This window comes from Pipra filicauda, unplaced genomic scaffold (genome assembly GCF_003945595.2).
Source record: "Pipra filicauda isolate LSUMZ 115617 unplaced genomic scaffold, ASM394559v2 scaffold74_size2892960_pilon, whole genome shotgun sequence".
In the NCBI taxonomy this organism is placed as follows: Eukaryota; Metazoa; Chordata; class Aves; order Passeriformes; family Pipridae; genus Pipra; species Pipra filicauda.
The window spans coordinates 2,219,033-2,244,581 of NW_024104920.1; the positions used below are offsets into that span (position 1 = coordinate 2,219,033).

At 38.7% G+C, this 25,549-nt stretch overlaps 1 protein-coding gene across 1 annotated transcript in view; it reads right to left on the bottom strand.

Moving 5' to 3' along the window:
- Positions 1–5,020: 5,020 nt before the first annotated feature.
- The window catches only part of UXS1 (UDP-glucuronate decarboxylase 1), a 55,741-nt gene continuing 35,212 nt past the window's right edge, over positions 5,021–25,549 (bottom strand). The window contains exons 7-15 of the mRNA XM_027716751.2: positions 23,559–23,663; positions 22,180–22,239; positions 21,761–21,882; positions 16,457–16,576; positions 12,276–12,319; positions 11,218–11,278; positions 9,763–9,820; positions 7,248–7,351; positions 5,021–5,853 (exon numbers count right to left, since the gene is read on the bottom strand). Of these exons, the coding sequence (XP_027572552.1) occupies positions 5,722–5,853; positions 7,248–7,351; positions 9,763–9,820; positions 11,218–11,278; positions 12,276–12,319; positions 16,457–16,576; positions 21,761–21,882; positions 22,180–22,239; positions 23,559–23,663 (806 nt within the window). The 3' untranslated portion in view covers positions 5,021–5,721. The remainder of the gene's footprint in view (positions 5,854–7,247; positions 7,352–9,762; positions 9,821–11,217; positions 11,279–12,275; positions 12,320–16,456; positions 16,577–21,760; positions 21,883–22,179; positions 22,240–23,558; positions 23,664–25,549) is intronic.

The following is a 25,549-nucleotide window of genomic DNA, read 5'->3' on the forward strand; positions in this document are numbered from 1 at the left end:
AAATACAGAATAATCCCATTCTGAGTCAAGCACAGACTCTTTTGCACAGCTGGAATACACCTGTTCCTAGAAGAATACTTCCAGTTTGCATCCTACAAAAAAAGTGCACTGAATTTGGCAATGTTGGAAGCATGATGATAATTTTCATCATTTCCCAGAATTTACAACAACTGGGAATTCAGACCTGCTGAATAAGGAAGAATTTAAAAAGTGCTGAAAATTAAGATCATCCCTCCCTTTGTAAGTTGTGTCCATTCCTGCAGGTTGACTCAGTCTAGCAGTTTTCTGTGCCTTGCAGGCTCACAACCAAGTCTATGAATCTCTATCTTCTGAATTCTCTAAGAAAAAAAAAAAGAAAATCTTTACCATTATGTTGTGTTGTATGGTTAAGGACTGGGATAGAGTTAACTTTCTCCGTAACAACACGTATGATGCCACGATTTAGATTTATGACTAAACCAGTGTAGGCAGAACACCAATGTTCTTGCTGTGGTTGAACAGCGCTTGCACAGCCTCAAGACTGCCCATCTCCCACACTGTCCCCTAGCAGGCAGGCTGGGGGTGGGTGAGAGGTTGGGAGGGGGTGTGAGTGGGACAGCTGATCCAAACTGGCCAATTCCGCCTGATAGAATGACTTGCTCAACACTCAAAGCTGGGAAGAAGAATAAGGGGTAGGGGTTTTGCCTTCCAGGGTAGTTGCTGCTAAGGGACAGGTGAGCAATAGTCTTGCTTAGGGGAGATAGTGAGTAGCTTTTATATCACTTGCATATTTTTCTTCTTTGCTTCACTCATTAAACTGCTCTTACCTCAATCCTCAAGTTTACTCATTTCTGATTTTCTAATTCTCTCCCGTGTCCCACTGGGGCAGGGAATGGCTGTAAGGGTACTTTGTTGCTGGCTGGGGTCACCCACCACAGGCAAAGCTCTGAGGAGAGGGCACCCTCCTTCCTGCAGACGGGTGCACCTGGCTTGAAGTGCAGCAGTTGCAATGACAAGAAAGCAAGCAAGGATGAGCCATCACAGGTTTGGGCCAAAGGAGGAAGACTATCAAGGAAAAAAATTCATCAGACATGCATGGAGCGCTTCAAAGTTAATTTTCTTTGACTATCCCCGAACAGACAAAAACTGTGCTTCCCCTCCCAGCACTTCTATCCCAGGACTGTTTCCCCAAGCTCTCCTTGATCAAAACAGTGTTCTCTACAGTGGGGTGGACAGAGCCCAGATTGCTGTGTTTGGAATTGACAGTACTTAAAGGCACTTCTATCCCAGGACTGTTTCCCCAAGCTCTCCTTGATCAAAACAGTGTTCTCTACAGTGGGGTGGACAGAGCCCAGATTGCTGTGCTTGGAATTGACAGTACTTAAAGGCCACTGTTCCCTGTGGCTCCATGCTTTGGACCTTCCAGCTGCTTCAGCCATGGCATGAACCAAGGCATTCAGAGGATCCCTGTCCTTGCCGAAGAGCGTGTCAGAATCTAGGGAAAACACAGCAAGAATGACCAAGCCGTTGCTTGTTTCAGGCTGTAAATGGCAACAAACCAAGGTGGACAAAAAGTTGCCACTTTGCTATTATCAAACAGGCAAGTGAGACAAGGAAAGGGACTGGGAAAAGAGAACCGGAATCTGATTTTTTGGCAAGAAATATGAATTGTTTTTTCAGCATAACCTCCCTGTTGATACAGAACTGCACTCAGGAACCTCCTGCCATACAGGAGTCCTGCTTTGCTTCAGAGCTATTGCTGCTCTTCCTGGTAGCTCTAGGGAGTCAGGGTCGCAAAGGAGGCATTCCCTTCTCCTGCCACCTGAGATCCCAGGACAAGGAAACATTCATAACAGAGCAACTATGGATTTGTGGCAGCTATGTTCCCAGCAATGTCAGGGAAGGGATGTATGGTGGTTAGGACTAGCAGGGTTGAGCACACAGTTCCCTTGCTGTTAACAAAGCATCTTGTTCCTGTGGACAGGTGGGCTCTGATCAGCCTCTAACAACCTTCAAGGACTTCTAAGCCTCAGGTAGCATTAAACTCAATACTAATAAGGCTGTGGACTAGCTAAATGCATCAAACTAATTGAAGCCCCACTTTGCTCTCTGTAGCCTGTTCTCTAAGGCAATTATGCCTCTTTCAACTTTGAAACTCAGTTCAAACCCTGAGAAGAAGTGCAAGTTTTTTCAAATATATTACATTTTTAAAAATTTCTTGAAAAAACAGATGATTAAGACACATTCATAGATGTCCAGAGGGCAGTGAACTCACTGGCTACTAAACCCACTGGTGTCTATATAGGTTAAGAGAAGCTGCAGACACCTTGTACACAGGGAAACTGTCAGATCATTATTTCCCCATATAGCAAAAAAATCTAACCTAAAGATACGCATAAGGCTTCTCTAGATTATACATTCATGGAACTACTTAAAATAAATTATGTCTGCAAGCCCCACTGTAGCTTGCCTGTAGACTAGCAATGTGGCTGACAATGCTCCTGAGCAGCCTACATAAAGAGGTACATAATGCTTGAAAAAAAAAAAATAAAATCCAACTGTGGATCTCATGCTTTAATAACTTTCAGCAGCAAAAGTGGTCCTTCTTGTGAGGTTCAAGGAATCCACAGCAGTGGGTGCCTTCCTCATCTCTCATTCTAGAAGGCTGATCTCACGCACCAGCACCAGTTCACTCTGGCCAGTTCACTCTGCCACATTGTGTATTTCCTACTGAGAGTGGAGGACTTCCATCTAACACCAGCTGAGCTGCCCAGTCATACACATCACTGTGACTAAACAGGCATCTCAGTTTGGTCATGTTAGTTTTACCTTGTGTGCCTGACCAGATGACAGCAGAAAATTCCAATTCTCAAATTTTCTGGGAAAAAAAACACGTCTCAGCTTCATTTATTCCCAAGTCCTGTATTTCCAAGCTTTCAGTGCTATATTCTTACTGCCCTCCATCAAAAATGGCAGTAAGAATATAGCACTGAAAGCTGGAGAGGCAGCAGCTGTTTCTTACCTGTGCTTCCCAGCAAACTTGATGCCTCTTTCTTCTAGCTAGATATGTAACCCCAGATGGGAGCAGAGAGCACCAACAAAACTTCAAATTACCCCTGACTTTCAGTCCAAAGCACCATCAGACTCTGTTTTAAAATGATTCATGCCTTTTAAATCAGCTTGAAGGCCCGTCACTGGCTTCAAAACCTAAGGACAACAGCTGCCTCAGCTGCTGTTTCTGGAGGATAGTATGTCGAAAGAATATAGGAGCTGAACCTGGAACTTCTGAAACAAAAACTAGAAACAGTACAAGGAAAGTAGGAAAACCACACTCTTGTCACTCAGGCCCAGTGGGAAGCATGAGACACACACACAGATGGGTTGTACTGGTACCAGCCATTTGCCCTCTCTTGAATTTGCTCCTTTTATGAAGGAGCTGTGAAGTAACCTAAAAAGCTTTTAAATCCTTCTCTGTTGTATCTAAAGCTTCAGACTTCCCAGGGGATTTTTTTTTAAAAATGCATTTTGTGCTAGTCTCCAGAAGCATGCTTGTGCCTGTACAAGTTTACATATTTTGTAGTGAAGTCACTGGATTAAATGAAAAACAGACCTGAAAGAAACAGCTGGTACCCACAGCTCCCACTTACTCTACATGACTGCTCTAAAAGCTGAACCAGGGTTGCACCCTTGTGTCCTACCTCTTCACAGATGCTTTGGCATCCAATGGCACAATTTGTATGAGGAGTGAAACATCTTCCCCCAAATATAATCTAGAGTTTAAGAGTTAAACCCACCATGCTGGGAACTGATTAACAGTTCTCTCCACAGAACTATTAAAGAAGTGGGCACTACTTTCACATTAATCCAGCTGTGGCTTTGAGTATAATGAGAGGCTATGCTTTGTGGGTGTATCAGTAATGACAGGTTAGACACATCTGGAGTACGCATACCATGGTGTACTTTGCAGGCAATTTAATATGGAATAAACGTCCAGATCAAGAAAAAGGTTTCAAACAAAAAAGCACATCTCAAGCTGCTCAGCTGTGAAAAGATGGAGGCAATGCATATTACCTAAATTTCACCTCTGAGGCAAGACAGGAAAATGCACCCTGGCTCCCCATCTTAGTGGTATGGCAGATTTCCAGTGGACGAAAACGTGCGCTTGCGAGCAAGGAAAAACCCATTTTGTTTTAAAAGGATCCCTGCAGCCCCACTCTAGGCAGGGCACACCAATGAACACAGCAGCCTCATCATTGCTGGAGTCACTGGGAACTTTACCAGACAGACTGGATGGGCCTCCAATCCTTGCAAGCACCATGAGGCTCTGGTGGATGGCACACTCAGACAAAGGGGCCCAAAGCCACACTGCTCTCAGAGTCTTCTCTGGGTCTGGGCATAACCTCATCACTACAAGTTAACTCCCACTTTGACCACCAACCTAAAGATACTCAAAAGTTAATAAAACCATCAAGCTTTAATGAGATAAAGTCAAGTCACTTTGCTTGATGAGATTTAGGATTTTCAATTTTGAGTGGCACTAAGCCAAGATACCTTTTAAAAATTCTCTGCCAATCTTCCCTCCTAGATATTCAGTATTACATAATGAAAATAAAGAAGAACTATTGAAAATAAGGGGAATCAGAATTTTTTTGCTTGGCCTTTTTTTTTTAAGATGACAGGCAGTGTTATCAAAGTTGAAAGCATTTACTGGCAATTCAGTAACTGCTTAAAATGCAAACACTTTCTCAGTGTTTCCTCAGGGAGGCTGAAGTTGCACTCCATGGTTTAAAGAAAATCTTATACTCCTTCACCACTATCAACTACCTGAAGTGGAATAAATCATGATGTTTTTGTCCAATCTATTTCAACAGACATCCTGCAGCCCTTACGATACATCTATTAAGAGACAAGCAATGAAAGACCAAAGTGACTAACTTTGAGTGAATTATTTACAGACTGTTACTTTATAATTAATACACAATAAATCCACAGACGTGCAAGGCCAGAGAAGTGCCCACAGTGAAACTTTGAAACTAGTAAATAGAAGTTTCAATATTTTATTAAAATAGCATATTCAACCACTGTAACCAATAATACATTAACTTTATTCCCAGAGTATGCACAACACAGTAGTGATTCAAAATATCCTTATCCATGGTAATCAATGAAAATATCTAAAATTCAAGTGTACAACTAAAACTAAACCTTTGAAAAAATCTCTCCTTTAAAGAATACATAAAGCTCTCATAAAGAATTCTTTTAAACTCCTCTATATGCAGATGTCAGTGTCTCTCACCTGACAATACCATTAGCTTTTTTCTTATGCATAGTAGAACATCTCATATTTTATAGTACCCATTTTATAAATAAATTGGCATTTTCCATCCCATTTGTGTTTATCATCAGCTTCACAAAGAAACCAGTAAATAAAACTGTCAAGGACAGTCACAACAAAATGATCTCACATCAAGATATAAAACTTGAAGATACTAAAAGATGCTTCTACTCTATTTTACATAAAAAGACAGATTTAAAAAGTGCAAGGCAAGATTTGCAGGGAAAGGGAATATTTGTTTGTTATTTTTAGGCACATCCACTTCTTTAAAGCAAGCTTCAGAATGAAATTCCAGTTCGTTCTTCATGATACCTGTTTCAAAGTCTCTCAAAAAAAAAAAAAAAAAAAAAAAAAAAATTACATCCGTCAAATGTCAAGCAGGGAATTTCCTGTCCAACGAATAGTCTTCAGTTGTGTCTCGTTCTTCCTTTTTTCATCCTTGCAGGTTTTGGTTTGGGAATATACTGATTGTTTGCCTGATACTCAAGTTCTTTACGGAAGTAATGAATTGCTTTATTCAAACCTTCTTCCAATGGGACCTGTTCCCAAAAGGGAGGAGAGAATCATATATCTCCAAGTTCACATCAGCTCATTTCTCAACAGTATATTTTTAATACAGCTATCACAAGGCAGACAGGGAGTCTCTTAGCCAATGTAAGTATTAACAGCACCACATACTGGTTACATCTCCACACTGCTGATGAATCTGAGCTTTTAAACAGCAGATATATTTTCTGACATAGTAAGTCGAAAACCCAACAATTTTAGATCTCGCACATACTTATGATTGGTCTGTTTAGTATCAAAACAGACATAAATAATTCTCCTTTTAATTCCTAATACATTGAAAGAGACTTACACACAGCATTTAAGCCCCTTGTATTTTTAAGGATTAAAGATCCTCTTTCACAGAATGGTATCAAATTGGCATCCAGTATCTCATTTGATATTCTTAAATCCTATACAAATAATTGTAATTCTACAAATTTTGATGTTTAAATATGGGCATAGAATATGGAGACAGAAACAACAGAAACACAAGTACTCCACTTTTCTCTGGAGCCATATGCTGGCATGCTTGCTGATACCATCCCTAATACAGGAGGATATAAACAGCAGCACAAAAAGCTGCTTGCCTTGCTGTACCAACACTGCACTGCTACTTCACAGTCAGTTTTGTTACTGGCTGTGCCAAACACAGAAGGCCAGAAGTACAAAAGTCAACTGTTTAAAACTTTTTGTGATTGCAACCCCTGCCATCATCCTTGTGCTTTCAGGCATGGTCTATTAATATTGTGTGTCTCTCTGAATCCTTTCAGAAGAGTCTGGATCCACCTTTTTCCATAAGATTTACATTTACTATGTAGGTTCACATATCCTGGAATGATTTTTGTCTGCAAAACAAACCACTGTGCTAGCTAGAATGGGGAGCTGGATAAGAAAGTTACAGCTTTTCTGGGGATTAGGCAGACCTTACCTCCCCAAACCAACCAGCTCTTACCATCAGTGACAGGAATGAGGACTGCAGTAACAAGAGCAAACCCACTAGCTCTGGGTTTGGTAACATAGGTAACTATGTACCATGTATTTCAAAGGATAAAAGAAAGGTATGCATTTCATAATACACAAGTGAAAAAGTTAAAATGTGTATCCCAACAATGTTTTTTTTTCCTACTGAAGACTATTACAAATGCTAATGCTAATCTGCTCTTCTGGATGGCACAGGCCATACAATCTTACCAAGTAATTCCTGAATTGTGAGCTCATGAGCTAGGGCAACAGATGAGGGACAGTCTTCTAAAAAACTGTCCAGGAGATTGTGTTAGGCAGATATTCTGATAAGGGAAATGTATCATTATCATGTAGCCCTCCCTCAGCCTCATCTGCCTCTCTGTGCTTTTGCACACAGCAACAGTAATTCATCTGTACATACCACAGGCTCCCAGCCAAGCAGTAACTTGGCTTTTCTGATGTCAGGTTTTCGTTTCTGAGGGTCATCTTGTGCTTCTGAGAGAAACTGGATTTCACTTCCACTGCCTATTAAACAAGAAACTGTGAATTAACATTTGCAATTCACTGTGCTTTGCATTTACATCTTGTCTATCAATTTCAGCAGTAGGTCTTTCTGCAGCTTTCTGCTTCATGATTCTATCACTGAAATGCTTTGCACAGACACAGCTGCACTGCATGCAACAGCTGGGTGAACCACCTGTCCCACAGCAACATGGATTCACAAAGTATTTCATAAAGACTTCAGCATGGATTCACAAAAATTAAGTTATGCTTGACCAGTCTAATAACCTCCTACGATGAAATGACTGCTTCAGTAGCAAAGGGCAGAGCAGTGGATATCATCTACCTTGACTTCAGGGAGGCTTTTGACACTGCCATAACATCCTCATTGAGGGCTGGATGAGCAGACAGTCAGGTGGACTGAAAACTGTCTGCACAGCCAGGCCCAGAGGGTCGTGATCAGTGGCACAAAGTCCAGTTAGAGATTGGAAACTAGTGGTGCACCCCAGGGGTCAACACTGGATTGACACTGATACACCGAGTACTGTGCTGCCATCCAGAGAGACCTCGAGAAAGGAGGTTGGAGAAAAGGCTGACAGAAACTTCATGAAGTTCAACAACAAGTGCAAAGTTTTGAATCTGGGGAGGTACAACCCCAGCCACCAGTACAGGATGGGGGCCAACTAGCCAGAAACCAGCTTGGCAGGAAACGCCGTGGGGGTCCTGGTGGACACAAAACTGAGTATGAGCCAGTCACGTGTGCTTGGCACAAAGAAGACAAATGGTACCCTGGGCTGCAGGAGGAAAAGTGCTGTCAGCAGGAGGGAGATGATTTTTCCCACTATTCAGCACTGGTGAGATCCATATGGAAAGTTGGGTCCAGTTCTGGCTCCCCAGTACAAGAGAGACACAGACATATAGACAGAGTCCAACAAAGGGCCACAGAGATGACAAGAGGGACTGGAGCACCGCTTCTATCGGGAGGGGCTGCAAGAGCTGGGGCCCCTCAGCCTGGAAAGAGAAGGTTCAGGGGAATTTCATCCCAGTGTGTAAAATACCTGATGGGGGGCAGTAAAGAAGAGGGAGACAGGCTGTTTTCAGTGGTGCCCAGTGACAGGACCAGAGGCAGTGGTCACAAACTGAAATAGAAGGCTCTCTGTGAACATCAGGAAAGACTATTTCACTGTGAGGGTGACCCAGAACTGGCACAGATTGCCCAGGGAGGATGTGGAGTCTCCACACATCTGGACATGGTCCTGGGCCACTGCAGTAGGCTGCCCTACCTGAGCAGAAGGGTTGGACCAAATGGCCTTCAGAGGTCCTTTCCAGCCTCAACCAGCACTCTGTGATTCTGTCAGCACTTTGGCATTGCAAAAGAACTTCAGTTTCTATTTGCCTATATTCTCCGATCTGATTTAAATAACCAACATAGCACTGGCTTTTCCTCATGACAATACATGGAAACAGAACAATTTCTCTAACCATATCTAGCAAATATTATACATGCCATGTTACTGTGGAATTTTATGGATGTAGAACTAAACTGCCTCTCTGGGTGGACTGGAACAGATCAAGGTGTTTGTGAAGAAATAGACAAATGGAGGTGATAATTAATCTATATACTTGATAGGTTTGGTGCTGTGATTTTTCAATTTCCTTCCTTGATCTGTGGATTTTCTGGAGGGAACAGTCCTCTCTTAGAAACACCAGATGCATCAGCTTCTGTACTGTATGTTTGAACTCAACTTTTTCACATCTATCAGAAGTACTTCTGGAATCTACAGACTAAAAACCTGTGGCTAATGGCAGCAGTATGTTTCATCTCATTGGGAAGCCGTACTAGAAGATGAAGCACAACCATTTGCTTCCATTCCTGAGAGCTCTGATTTGTTACAGGTATCAGAGCAAGAATGAAGACGAAGCCACAGTGTTTTCTTCGCAGGTGCGTCAGAATCACTGTTAAATCAGTGAAACGCAGAGAAAGACTTGCCACAGCAAGAGATTTTTAATGGTAGTTGAAGGAGCAAAGCCTGCACAATTGTGAAGAACCACCTTGCTGAAGTATCCTTATTGCAGCTAAAGTGTTATGCAAGACATTTTTCATTCATGGGCTTTACATCTCACTTTTTGTGGCAAAACAAAGCTAAAAAATTATCTAAACATTATACAAATTAATGGGTATAGATTGCAGATACACAGAAAATGTATCCATTCGACTCTTCATGCAATATTTTACATGCAACTGAGAGGATTTGGATTATCTTATTAATATTTAATTATATGATCAGGACACAATTAAATGCTTTTGATAAAATTATTAAGAAATACAAAGACCAATTTAATTATCCACATGTTACACATACTAATCAAGCAATAATCATCTAACAACAATAAGTACTTCGTAAGCTTTACTAAGAATTACTTATCATACTCACCAACAAGTTTTTTAATTAACTGGGCAAACTCTAGGATAGTGTGCTCTTCTGGATTTCCCTACAAACAGAAGAGATATTCACTACAGTAACAATTAAACACCTTACAACATGCTAGACATGAGATGATTCTAGATGAGGCATGTTAAACTCTGAAAAAGCTAATTGTTAAGCTTTATTCCTACTTTGATGAAAAAAAAAAAGTAACTTTGACAAGCTCCATACACATTAGTAAAGTTACTCTCCATTATATTTGCCTTGGTAATTCAGTCAATGGTATTTGTGCCTTGGTATTTGTCTTGGTAATAAGACAGTATGTATGGAGATGCCCCCCAAAAATCAGTCAGTAAAGAATGGGCAAATGCACCTCAATTGCAGCAAAGGCATAGGTCACTCAGCAGCCCACTCAACCACATTATCAGCTGGAATCTGCATCAAGGACTGAGCTGAGTTGAGGACAAATGATGTAATGAAGAAGTATCCTAAATTCTCATTTCAGCCAAAGTTAGGAAACCAAACTAATTTAGCTGCAAACAATTGCTTCTGCATAGCTTACATATCAATGCATAAGGACTACTTGCTTTCCCATACAATATTCCTTTTTTTAACCAGTTTGCACATGAACTCCTGATGAAGATTTCAGAACAAAATACTGAAAACCTCCTGCTGACCTTCACCAGACCCATTTCCCACCATTCCTAGCTCTCCTTGTTTCAAAACTCTTCTTTACTACATCTCATTTCACCTAAAGCTGAACATTCAGATACATATAGATTTAAACATGGAGTTTTCTAGAGACAAAATTTCTATCAGCATCTGGATAGAAACATAGAAATTAACTCACGGCCACAGTAGAAAAGGAAAATCTAGTGAACAACTGCCTTGCAGAGCTAAATATCTGATTTGGGAAAAAGTTGGCATAAACAGAAATGACCTGGCACATGCATCCTTTTTCTATTCTTATATCCACTGCTGAGAGCAGGGTGACAACAAATGGAACAGAACAAAAATCCAAGCAATTTTCTAATCAATATTAAAAAACTATATCATAAAATACTATTCCATTTTCCTCTAATCAAGGCTAGTATGAAGTGGTTTATAATTACTTAGATCTAAGTATTCCTTCAGTGCTTTTTTCCATTAAAACCATTCTTTGATCATTTCCTTGTATTTTGCAGTAATTTCTTCCTTCGTATTCTAATTACATAAATCTTTTTGCTAAAACAAATTAAAAACTCCAGCAAGTTTACGTTGTTCTTGGAACTGTAAGATCCCAACATTTAGGGGCTTAATCTTATTTATAAATAGAACATATGGGAGAATACATTCTTCATAATGGAAAGACTTTTTTTTGCTCCATTTATTTTTTCTAGAAATCAGTATCAGTGACAAGGAGGAAAGTGGAGGTGATCTTGACCACTGCACAGTAACACAGCAGAGTGGAGTTCTCATACTCACCAAGTTGACAGGACTGCTGACATTGCTGTTCATCAATGCCACCAACCCATTTACAAGATCACTGAAAAAAAGGGAAGAACAGACTGAGAGAATTTCCACTTCTCTATAAATAATATTAGTGTCAAAAAGGAGAGCTGCCTCCTCAGAACTTCAGTAAAGCAGATCAGACAGCTGAGGAATGCAGTAATCATATTTACTTCAGTGGGTGCACGTTTACTCAAGCCTTTGTTACTACTAAATGAATAACGTTTCCTCTTTCCTCCAGTACTCAAGCATATTTAGAGGCAGACTTCCAACACACTTCAAACAGAATAGAGCAAGTTGCAATTTAGAGGCACATGACACCACCACCTGCTTTGCAGCCTGTTGTTTGAATTGTCTTTTCATTTTCAGAAATTCTTAAACCAAATTTCTTAAACCAAGTTTGTTAAAACCCAGTATTTTGGTGTTACCTTCCTCTAGCAAAATAACCCAAAGTTATTTTGGATTATCAGCAACAAACTTAGAAGTTTGGTCCTGACACAGAAACCCAGATCCCTTCCACTATGACTTATGATCAGGCTACTTTGACCTGATGGGGTTTCTGCAACATCTATTACCACTGTTATTACTTTCAGCAGAGGAAAAGAATATTTCTAAGTGGAGAATGATTAAAACAACCCAGTAGCCCAGTCTGGGGTTTTTTCATTTTCTTTTTAGTTTTTTTCTTCTTGTGTGCACAGTTTGCACATCGACCACAGCAGTCCCAAAGACACAAGGTGGCAGCACTGCATTAAAATGCAAGGAGTGACAAACTGCTCAGCATTAAAAACTTGCCTATCTGTTACTTGCTGTGTCTTGAAGGGAAGAATGCATTAATATCTCAATTAAAAGTTCTAAACCAACTAATGTTTTATTTTTTCATACTTCTATAAATCTCTGTGTCTCTCTTCTGGAAGTAAAGCTGGCCTAAGAATGAACATAATCTTTTTGACTAAGATGAACACACATACAAAGCTGGCCAACCTCTGAGAACCATAAAGTGCAGTAAATTATCAGCCAGTACAAACAAGGCTTACCTGACATACTGGAAGGCTCTTGTCTGTGTTCCAGGTCCATAGACCTAAAATCATATGGAAAATAGAAAAGTTACATAAACACAGAAGTCCTCTCTAGCTCAATTATCTTTTCCTTACCATTCTAGAAAAACGTCCCAAGAAGAAACACCTGAGACACAAGCTCAGTGTTCCAGAAATATAACAAATTGTGCTTGCAGAGCCTTTGGCAAAGTATCAGTTCTTTCAAGGTCATCTTCCTCTTGGATCTGTCTCCAGTAAACATATCCTTAGGCATTTTTTTAATCAGAACTCTGCATGAAGGAAACATTCTCAGGGGTGTAGGACAGAGTGATGCTTTGTCCTCTCCTGGAACACTGAAAGAGGGTTCAGCATGCACTCAGTCAGAAAAGGGCATCAAATATTTAAAGCAAACTTCACACTACTGAGATGTGGTTATGATGAGCAATTTTGATTCACTCGTTAACAACAGCCAACCTCAAAGAGATCACTAAATGTCAGTGGTCTCTGAAAAATTTGTCAAGAGAAACAGCACTGTGTTTAAAGCAATCAGGCCAAAAAAAAAGTCATGTGGCTATAAATAGAATAATTTCTAGATTATATAACTCCCACAGTCACCTGCATAGATTTGTATCAAAACCTTAAGAGAGAAAAAAAAGAAAAAGTTTTCTCAGGTTGTGTGCTGGTACTTTGGAACAAGTTGTTTAAGTTCAAATGGACAATAAAGTATACTTAAAGTGTTCAGAATGGCATTGGATACCATTATTTTTTTCACAGTTTAACTGTGTGCAGTACTGAAATTCTGAAAGCTGCCAGTGGGCACATTTAAGTGGTAAAAACATTTCAGTTTTAACTGGTGACGCACACATCCTACCATCAACCTGCTACAACAGAAAGGCTTTCTGGAAGGACAGAATAGAAAGCATGCTTGTTTTCTGAGAGGACAGACAGGACAGTACAATTGGTGTACAGGCCACCATCGGTCACTTGGTAAGCCTCGTGCTCTCTGAGGCTGACTCAGAGCCAGAAGGAATTCATATTTCAGTATGTAATGAGAAAGATCAGAGTTCACCAATAAACGATTTTGAGAGGAATGCACCAGGAGGGTACACTGACAGCATGATGGTTTCCCAAATAAATAGGAAGCAGATTTTATGTATTTATTCCTGTTTGTTTACTTTTAGCTTGTGGGATAAGTTTTACAGAACAAAGTAATTTAAGAACTAAGTAATTTGTGTGTGATTTCTGCAAAGTCATTCATGCAGCTATCTTTCCCACCTGCAGGCAGTGGCTGGAAAATACAATATAGTTTCCACCTTCCCATATGGTGGAATAATACCCCCCTTAATACTTCCCAATTTCTCCTAATAAATCCTTCCTTTACAATAATATAAAGCAACAATTGTCATGTTTGCATTGGCTATAACTCTACAAATTTACAGTATTGTTTTCTCAAGAGATTATTTGCTCCATTTGAACAATTACTTTGAACTAAGAGACCGAATATATTCAGTTTTGAAAGAGGTCAACACACTTGGTATTCCTTTCAGTCAAATTCTGTGATGATACAAGGGTGACATTTTTTTAGGTCTCAGACACTACTTATTGCTCATAACTCATTTCATCTGACCTGGTCAGCTAAACAACTCTCTCCTTAGTTCTTTTCTCATATTAATTTTCAACATCACTCACTTATTGCCTACAGAGCAGTGATGTTGGGCAAATATTCTAATTTAACCTCTATTACAAGTACATTCTTGCTAAACTTTACACAGTATAGCGGCTATAAAAATAAAATAAAAGTAAAGCTTTCAGTATTCCCTCCCATAGAAAAGCACTGACTCCAGACTTCTCTTACTGATGTTCTGAAATATCCCATGGATTGTACGTTTCAAAGCAAGATAACTGCTTCATATTTAGTAAGGCTTCACAAAACTTCCAGTTAGTGTTCTTACTCTGCTCTTCTTATAAAAATTACAGTCCTACTGTCAATAAAAGCCGAGAAACTATGCAAGAATGAAAAAAACATTTGAGAGTCCAAAAATGGCACCTATATGCATTGGAGACCAAACCTAAAAAATAGGAGTACCTTCTGATCCTCTGTAAGCAAGGTAAATTTTCTGAGCATTTAGAGGTTCAGACTTTAATGCACAAAGAAGCCATCTTGGGAACATATGACACTGACAAGCCAGCATATGGTTACACTCATATTTTGATACAAGAAAGCCCTACAAGGATCAAAACAGTCAAAATAAGAAGCTCCATCCTCTTGTCTGCTTCTATTTGTTTAGTGTCTTGCAGGTTTGGGGAGATGCCTGGGTAAGAAAATTAAACTCTTTCTGCAGGAATTTAAGTGCCCTTATTTTATGTTTTGAATGGAAGAAAGCATTGAACCCACACAGTTGTGCAATTAGCCTACACAGAGCTGAAGAGACTCCTATCAGGGACTAGGTAAGCTGGGCTCACTGGTTTACTCAGCTACCTAAGACTAAGCCCTGACATCTGCAGTCTTAATGCTGACATATGACAGATTAAATGTCATATGCCCTAGTAAACACTGGCCATTAAGTCACAGTCAGCATCACACAATTGCTACCATACACTGAGCACTGACAGCGCTTTCTACAAAACTAGTAAATCTCTGCAGAAAAAGCAAATCTTTAGGAGAAGCGGTGAACACAGCATTACTACATGCTTGTTACTCTGAAATAACCACAAGCCTAAACCAGAAATTTAGAAATGGCTAGGAACAACAAAGCAGATTCATTACTGATGAGATTAAAAACAGTATCAAATTGCCTGTTATCACTCACTGAAAAAACAGCAAGCTAATTCTGACCTGCAGACAAAACCAATCTTTCAGAAGTTTCAGTGTATTTAAGTCAGATGATGTGCACTGTTTTGCAGAACATATAGAATTTGAACTCCTTTATTTTCCTTCTTCTGTAAAGAGTTCTGGATTTCACTCTGTCAGTAAGGTAGTATCTACTACCCAAGTTTTGCAGGGGATAGCCATACTTTGGCATATAATTTGAGAAAGATTAAAGTTAGGGGAGATCTACCACAGGACACCAAGCTTTATCTTGCTTGGGCATGACTTATTCCCTGGTCTATACTCTTCAATGCTCTGCCCAGTTTCAGATTTTGCTCTACAAGAATTACAGTAGTTGGAGTTGCCACAAAACTTTCATCCTTTTTCTTTTTGGATTGTCTGCTCCTTCTTAGAGAAATTCTTGACTGATCTATTTCATAATCTCCAATAGAACGAATGCTGTCTTAATCTCAAGATAGTTGCCCTGTGGAGGTACTTAGCAACACCTTTAGTTATTTGGCAGAAGCCATCGACTATGATTTCCTGGCACTTCACTCTTCTAACCTAAGCAATAGTAACAAATATTTGTATGACATTTCTGTTGTATGCCACATAAACTGTAAATGTTTCCATAAACTCATAACTGATCTCAGATTCCAAACTACTTCTCCCTGTTTCAGGTCAGGCAGGGTCTGTACTGCTAAATTATCAGTAGCATCTTTGGCAGAGTATTGGTCTGTGCCAGCTCTGGCTCTCTCAGTGTTGTGACTTTGTTTAAGCATAATCAAGAGCCATTCACAGCAGTTGGATGTGGCAACTTGTTTTGGCAGGAAAATGTAGCTGTATAGAAGTGGATCATGCCACAACAGTTTGTCAATGGTAACAAAAACCAGTCTTGGATGGTTTTATTTACTAATACGTGATGCAGCCTGAAGGCCTTTAACATTACAATACACATGGAAAATTTGGGCTGAACACCAAGTTTGCAAAAAGACATTTAGATGCCCAGCTTCCAGAAAGGGTTTAGAATAAGTTCCTCTACAGGAATAAGTACCAAAACAGGATTCTGTAAGCCTTGCCATGCCATGTCCCCATATAAGAGTTGTGAGACATATAAATATTCAAGTTCAGGATGACTAAAATGCTTGTGCAGATTGCATCTGGTAGCCTTGTTTCTTTCTGGGAAAGGAATGTCAACACCATCAACAGAGCACATTGTCACATACATAATTCTATACATTTGGTACACTGAAAGACTAAATTTTGGAGGGGTGGAACATCAGTGTTTTCTAAAATCTATCCTCGTTCACAGCACATGCGGACAGGATATAAAGATGAATGGTTCTTCCTATCAGCAAGAGTCATTACTTACTGTTAGTGGTTCTCCCTGGAGAGCTTGTAGGATAAAATTACTGACAACTCTTCCATCATTCATATGCATTCGAGGACCAAAGGTATTGAAAATTCTGGCAACCCTCACTTCAACTCCTTCCTGTAGGCAAAGAAAAAAGAATTCTTACTTCCTTAATAAATGTGTCTTTCTCCCTAAAAGTGAAAATTAACTCTTTCCTGTCCAAAAACTTTCTTAAGAATCCCTCTTTCAGCTTTAACATGCATTGTTTTCTAATCATGAAATACTTCTAATCCTGCTGAAAAAGGTAGTGCATACAGCAAGGTAATTTTACTAGTTCTCAGTATTTATAACGCAAATCTAAATCAGTGACAGAGCAGCTCAAGAATTCAGCACATGCATTTGCTTCCAAGAAGAACTTGAAGATTTTTCAATAATACCCTTCCAATAACAAGTTAGTTCACCTGGGCCTTACCTACTTTTTTTTGCACATATGAAGTCTCACAAACACCAGATATAGTACCAAGGTAGCATTTCCATAGATTATAAAAGTTGAATATGTCAGATAAGCATCATTAAGAAGGACATAAAAAAATGAGTGCGTTTGTAACCACAGTCACAATGTTTCTTAGCACCCTTCTTATTAGGCTGTGTAAATGCATGCATTACAAGCCAAGTCTCTTAAATGGCTTGGTTTTTACCAAGAAACTTTTCTATCATTTCCAAAGTCCTTTCTACAGAATATTTTGCAAATCTTCAAAGCAAAATGCAACAAATATGTGAAATTTGAAACTTTCCGGATACAGCATTTTAACACTGAAAGTAATCTCTCTCTAAATAGTTTCTCTTTACTGACACATTCATTTGGACAAGCCATGGTTCATGATAAAGCCTACAAGAAGGACACTTGTCCCTTGTGAGCTACAACACGCATTTGGCTACTGTTGTGTTCAGAGCAACATGGTATCATGTAAGCAGACAGATGCCAAAGACTGACAGTCACATGTCAGGGAGGAAGATGCCAACTTCAGCATGAGCCTAAGCATCCTCTTTATATTACCTGGTCCTCCCACCTCCCAGGAAAAGACATCCTTGTATCAGTCACAGGAAATAATTTTTTGAAGCAAACTTTGTGCTGCTGATTCAACTTCATGTACAAGTGACACTTGAAGAAAAACGTGATCTTCTCTCTTGGGTCTCCAAGTGATTCATAAACAAATGAATCCTCAAAGATACTTTGTGAAAGCAATAGCATTAGCTTTTCACAGGTGAGAGTGAGAGGCAAAAAGCACATTTAACACTTCAGCTATTATCTGGTGTTGAGAAATTGGAAATACCAAGTAGTATAGCTAAAGCCCAACACCTCCCAGCATCGAGAAGGTTAAAGAACATTCAGTTCTGTTTAACTGCAGGTAAAGATTCATCTGTCATTATCAAATGTTGTTTACACTTGCAACTAAATTGTAATCTAACAGTAACCAGGGAGGTAACTTGTGCCACAGGAAAAGCTACAGTCCTTGCCACATAACAAGCTTGTATCCCCAACAGAGCCAAAAAACATAACCTCACAACATCCACTTGGCGTTGCTGAAACCCTGAAAAGATCAGAAGTCCTTTTCCATGCAAAATGCACCAAGTTGGGAACATACTCTTTATTTCCTGTTAGCTAAAAAAACTACAGCAGTGTAACACTTCAAACATATACTTCTAGCAGCATATTACAGAGCCATTCCGCAAACCTTCACTGTATCTGGAAAGACATACTGTGATAGAGTGGCTCCTTCTTTTGTTTTACCCAGCACTCTATCTTAAATAGGACACTGACTCCTTCAGGGAGGGATTGTATTTCATGTGGGTTTTCCAGATATTGCCACTAATAACAGGTATAGAAAATAAGGCACTTAGACGCTAGTATTCAAGATAAAAATAACTCATTAAACAATGCTGATAAAAAAGGTTCTCTTGTTCTGCACAAGCTATAGTAGCAGCCTTGTTTTCCAGTATTGGCTGGAAACTAGCAAAGGATGTAGAAAAGAAAAACAACACGTTCTCTATAGGCACTTACTCAGAGTCACAATTAATCCATTATTTCTTCTCCCTTCTATTTATTCTCCTCACTCCTCTGTAATGTTGTCTTTTAAAATCAGTATCTTTTTATTCATAGTGTCACCTCGCAAAGCTTTTCTCTGCAGCCTACTGCTTTGAAAAATCTATTTTCTATGCAGTTGAATTTTCATTTGTGCTTTTAAAACTGAGTTCTATCTTCTCAAAAGAAACTCTTGCACAGACGAAGAGATTTTGGAGCCAATTACTTAAAAATTGTCCTATGTTTCCTTTAGACGTTTGATGAACATCTCTCCTTTGCAGTGATCCTTTCAGTATGTTGAATAACTCTACTCCTTTTTGTATTAATTGCCTGTGAATACTTATACTATGCTCTTACCTATGTCCAGTCACTCTCAGTATTAACAACGTGTAACAATGACTACTTCCACAATATTCCCACTAGCAAAGTCACCCCTGGATGCAGCACTCCAAGTGGGGTCTCACCAGAGTGGAGTAAAGGGGCAATACATATATCCAAGGAAGACCTTAGTTGCATTCTGAAAACACTGAATATTTTCACAAATGGTGGTATGACCTTATCTAGTAAAACAGAAGTTCTGTGAAGGAGAAAAATTACTAGCTGTGCAATCATATCTCTTTCATACCAAGTCACACATCTGTATACAAAGTTTATGCAAAAAAGCACTTCAGAAGAACAGTGAAGGATCGGCGAGTAACAAAGCTAAGAGTGCAGAATGAAGGAAGCAAATAGATTGACAACCTGTTTTTTATGAGAGTTTCAATAGTATGGCTTCCATCTGGTTAAGGCAGTTGAGTGAACTGAGCAAGGCTTTCCAGGAGGGAGTGCTACCAAGCACTGAAAAAGATGAAGAGAAGGGAATTCTGAAGAAGTTTGAATCAGAGGTTGCAACTCAGTTCTCAGAAGAACAGGGCAAGGAAACTTGAGAAAATTCCAGAAGCAAGCACCTCCACTCGCACTAAGGAGCAAGGCTGACCTAAGATTCCATGTGAATTTATGAAGGAAGAGCTGTTCCCAGAAGCTTACAGCAAATATCCTCTTAAACCACATGCTCAAGTGCCTTGCAGTGGATGAGATGGACTTGTGTATGTGCTTTGAATTTGTGAGTGCTGCATTTCTGCAGCAAATATTTCACTCCTCACCTCTCCTTGCAATCAGATGCTTATATATTCCTGAATGCTACTACTACCCTCTGACTCTTTGATAACTACATACTTCCGAGTTTGTTTAAAGACAGCAGTTGTAAACAGGAGAGAAACAGTTGTAAACAGTCAAGAAATGCTTTATTCATAGGGTCAAAAAAAGTGAACAAAAGAACACTGCCAGCAGAAAAGAGTGCACCAAAAAGGTCTTGGTCAGGACAGGCTACTGAGGAACTCTGATAACAGTGAATAGTCATCTTTGGGTAGATTCAAGAACTGCTCTGATTCAAACTGGCTGTCAGGAAGTATAACGCAAAAGTTTAGTTGTCCTTCGTATTTTTTTGGAAACACTACTAGGTATTTAAGGCATCTAGCAATGTGCGTAATGACGGACATCTTTGGAAGACATGAAAAAAATGCAAATTAAGTTTGCCCATTTCTTCTTTTTATTGAAGCTGGAAATATTTTAGCCTGAAATCCTGCAAATTCTACTGTTTTGGGCTATGTCACTCCTACTGAAAATCCTCTTAAAAGCACAATACCTACTTTCACAGAGGAAATCAGACCTTCCCACTAGCAAAAGGTAGTATTTCCTCCACCAGTAACAGCCTATCATCTAAACATTAACACCCCCCCACCAGCTCAACAGTGTTTCAGAATAAATCTGAACATGAGACAAGCTTGGGCAGACTTCACTAACCCATAATAAAGTACAAGAAATATATCACAGAGCTGCCCCTAGGACAGAGTTCATTTGCATCATGAGTTTTTACTTAATGCATGTGGGCACTGCAGTTCCAACTCACAAATCTTTATTATCCGTTGTAAATCCTGTATAAAATTTATGAAATGCTATCCTGTGGTTTTAAGATACAGCCCATGATTTTCAAAATTACCTCCAGTCTTGCCCTTCTAAAAGAATACTGCAGTGTGTACCACAAACCTGCAAAAAATTCAATGCGCCATAGCACAAGAATTTCTCATAAAAACTGCAATCTTCTTCAACTGCAAATGGATTTCCAGACTGACAAGGAATATTCTGTTACAGTGAAATATCAAAGACGTCATCCTGAACAAGAGTAGTACCACCATATTGGACCTTAAATGATTTAAAAAAGAACAGAGGAGACTGGAACCTCTGCCTTCTCTGTCTGGCAGAGGAGATTAGACAAAATTACTACAATCTCTGTGCTAAAATACCATCACCAAAGTCTTATCACTTCATCTTGATTCTCTTTTCAAGGTTTTTAAAAGCACTTAGTATTTTATAATTTAAACGTTTAAAATTCTACAGAATTTTAATTTTAGAATACTATTTTTGATTTATACTTTTGTATATTAAGGCTGCAAATCAACAAGAAATACTGATACAAGTTTCTTTAGTGTGCCACATTTTCTACTTGAATATCCCCCAGAGATTTTGCTGAACCACAATTAAGCAAGATTCATATACAGGTAAAGAATCAATGCTGTGTTAGTTTATGATGAGTTTCTATCTGTTGATTATAAAAGCCAGGGAAACTGGCACATATCGTTTCACAAATTTTAAACTGCATTTTTATCCTCATGTTACTGTATTTGTCTGAAAAAGTACATCACATGGCTAAGTATTCATATCTTTTGTTAAGGTCTGTGTTTGTACCTACATGTTTTTACCACTAAAATGTTTAAAAGTGTTGAAAGTACTTTTTAAAGAATTTCCTCATTTTTACCTGTATATTCTGATTTTGATTATGCTCATTAAACATTCCACATTTATCAGTAATGGCCCTATTCAGCCATATTCACTTCTCAACACAAGAAGGTCACTTCAGTTTAATCTGTCTAAAAACTATTTATGATACTGAAAGACATATTACACCTATTAAGAAGACTAAAGCACATTTTCTTCAAGAGTACTGCTCATCTGAAAACACGACAGGTGGGAGAAATAAAACCTTCCCACTAAAGAAAACAAATTTTGCAGCTATAGTATGTGTTCCTACTCAAGACATTCTCTATTGCCCGCCTACTCCTAAATACACATATTACAGTCCTGCCATACATTAGCCTTCATTAATTACAGAAAAAACACTGAATCTGATACAAGTTTAATACCTGCTTCATGTATGCATAGCACATGGTCTCTGCAACCCGCTTTCCTTCATCATAGCAGGCTCTTGGACCTATTGGATTCACATGGCCCCAGTAATCTTCATTTTGAGGGTGAACTTCAGGATCTATGGGGAAAGAAAACCATCTAAAATGAAGATCTATAAAAAGGTGACTTTCAGTAGATCACTCGCGTTTATACAATTCAACAGCTTCTCTCTGAACTATGCATTTAAAAGAATCTTACATTTCACACAATTCCTTAGAAGTGCATTCAATTTTGAAGTGTGAGAAGTACATCTGATAAAAAGGCAAGCTAAGACAGTGATGAAAATCTATCATTCTGACATCTGCCAAAATATTTGTAAATACCCTTATATACAGTCATATCTAAAAAGCTCTAAATGTTGTTTTATCCTTCTTACCTCCATATACCTCTGATGTAGAGGCCAGTAGCAGCCGTGCTCCAACACGTTTAGCTAACCCTAAATTTTGGGCAATCGAGAAAGAAAAACACAATTAAGAGCAAGTGCAAGAATCTTTCAGTCACATTAGCTGGTTCAGTGTGATACTGTTTTACATGTTTTTAAAGAGAATTTGATTTCACTGGACAGATCTAGCTGTAAATCACATCCATAGCTCACATTCCCAAACTAGAAAACTTAAGAAACAGCAGAGCAGCACCCACATGTGATGTGTTTGCTTCTGGGACTAAAAGTTGCAATGAATCAAGATCCAAGAACTTACTGTATTACAACCTAAATAAAGGCCAAGGAAGCATAAACCAATTAGGAAATTAGGATCTTGAAATAACACACTATATTATGATCACCAAATCCTTCTTTACATAGCTTAAAGATAAGCTATGTAAAGAAACTGATAGAGAATAACATATTATAGGACAAGAATCAATAATTTCTCTTCTATTATGCCCCTTCAAACTGCCTGGATGATCCTACCCATCACTTGACATTATCCCTGCACTCTATTTCAATGACTTTCTGGTCTCCAAGTTGGCATGGCAAATCAAAGTATATGCCATTCACCTACACCATTCTGGTACCTCAATAGCTTCTAAATCACTTAATTCTCAGAATTGTACACTTTGGAGTATCACTCAGACGAGAAACTCAGCTGAGCTAATGTCCAGGAGTTTTTTTGACTCATAACAACTCTTAGGATCACTGACACACAGATCAAGCTGCAGCATATATCAAATGGATCAAAGATGGAAGGAAAAAGTAGTAAATGCTTGAGGGTCTTCTTTTCATAGACCCATTCCCAGCTAAAACCTAACAGACAAAGCTGAAAACATTGCCTTGTAATTATCTAGCATGAAGCCAGACATTAAACATTCTTTCAGAATTTGCTAGCCAAGGCATGCACAAGAGGGTGCAGTTCCACCTAGTTCAACGTTTGCTGTGGCGGAAAGGAACAGTCACTCATGGCAATCATGGGAACATTCCACAGTCACCCAAGTGAAAAGTGCAGTCGTGAACAAAACCCTGCTATAAAATAACACGCTCTTAACTGTTCCTGGGACTTTTATAGTTACTGCACACTGCATAGCCAAGTTACAGGCATGAAGTTCTTGTGCTTTGACAGCCAAGTTATCAGTGTTCATTTGTAGATACATTTAAAGGAAAAGTACAAAGACGGTAAAAATACCTCCAACCTTATTTTTCTTAAAGGAACAACTTTTTTAAATGTACAACTTATCCGCTCCATCCTCCCCTCTCCCTAGCAACTCTGTCCAGGTTATACTATTCTAATCAAGTTAAGTAAGAAAAAAAATTCCACTTACCCAGCATGTTTAATGTCCCAATAGTGTTGGTCTTTAATGTTTTTATAGGATTATACATGTAATTTGGAGGAGAAGCAGGAGATGCTAGATGATAGATCTGGTCCACTAGAGAAAAATGGAGGGGGGGAGCATTATTATTTTCCCATTAACATATTAAAGGAGATAGCATTAGAGTCAAGAAACAATTAATCCTCTGCATTTCCTAGCACAGGAACTCAACACTTCCTGTATTGCTCCCTACAGATAATATGTATAGAAACCTGTTGCAACCATTAGAAAGACTTAATTTTTAGTAAAACAGAACCTAAAGCATAATATATATATCAACACTGCTGACAAGATACAGATGACTGTGTTGGTGTTCACACTTTCCACTTGTAAAAACTTTACTTATGAGTATGTCAGAAATGTTTAGAAGTTGCAAAACTATTTGCAACAATCTGTTACCCTCAAGTTTTTAAGTGACTACAAGCTTCAGAATATTTTCTGAAATGGAATTTGATGCAAAAAATGGTAGAAATATTTTTTGTAATACCATGAGGAACCATTTGGAAAAATAAATATTGTATTTTTATTTCTAAACCATTTGTCAATGAAATATTAATGGGGTTTGTATCATATTTATATATTAAATATATATGGCAAGAAACAGGCGTGTAACTTTTGTCTTTTTTTCCCTATGATGATGACCTTTGTTCTATGCTATGCTTTGGATAATACAGCATTTTAGCTTTAATTAAGAAAACATACACACAAACCAGAAGCCAACACAGAGATTTCAGTGCTCCTCCACTCCCTGTTATGAAATATAATTAACCTACACAAGTCAAAATTCATTGTCTGAGATAGGAATGCAAAGGTTGAAGACACTACAGGGAAACAAGGATTTTTTGTTCAACTATAATGAAAAGAAAGCAATGAAAATTTTCACAGTATTCGACATTCAAAAGCTCAACCTGCAATCTGTTCATAACATGACTGTTGTAAATATGTAAATGTCTTTCTATCCTCTATGTAACATGAATAACAGCCAGCCAGAACTATGTGAAAAAACAGCTATGGATAAGTGAATGCAAAAAAAAAAAATTACACATAAGATCAAATGAGAGATAGTGATGTTTAAGAAAAACAAATTCCCTACACCAAGGTCAAGCAAGAAAAGCAATCAAAAGGTGATGAATTAGAATGGCAGGACAAAAGAGAGGGAAAATAATTCCTTCTTTGTATTTCAAAAGAAAAGTAGTGAGTTTTTTTTTTAAGAAGACTCAGCACTGCAACCTGACAGAACCTGGAAAAGTCAAGGCCAGGTGCTATTCTGACATAAGAAAATACTGCATGGCATAAGGCTCTCTTGCCCTAGAACAGAACACCATTGGTCAAACAAATGTTTTTTCCTTTCAATTATTTCCTTAGGTGTTTTATTATTAACGAGCAGTAGCAAATCACAACATTAAAAAATAAAGCTGTATTTTGACCACATATTGATTTCTCTCATCCCTCTGTTGGGTTTAACTTTCACAGTATCTGTGACATAATGAATGTTTTTCTCCAGTTTTAAATGAATTTTACTACTAAAAATAGGGTAGAAGTATCCCTGACTTTCAAATGAACATTTTTTTTTCTTTTTCTCCATTTAAATATAACTATACTTGCTTACACAACACAAGCTGTATATGACTTACATCTAGTAGGGAAAAAAAACCACAGAATGGTTTGGGTTGAAAGAGACCTTAAAGATCATCTAGTTCCAACTCCCCTGCCATGGGCAGGGACACTTTGCACTAGACCAGGTTGCTCAGAGCTCCATCCAGCCTGGTCTTGAACTCTTCCAGGGATGGGATTCCCACAACTTCTCTGGGCAGCCTGTTCCAGTGCCTCACCACCCTCACAGTAAAGAACTTCTTCCCTATCTCTAACCTAAACCTACCTTCTCTCAGTTTAAAGCCATTACCCCTCGTCCTATCACTATATGAAAAAATAAAAAATCAAAT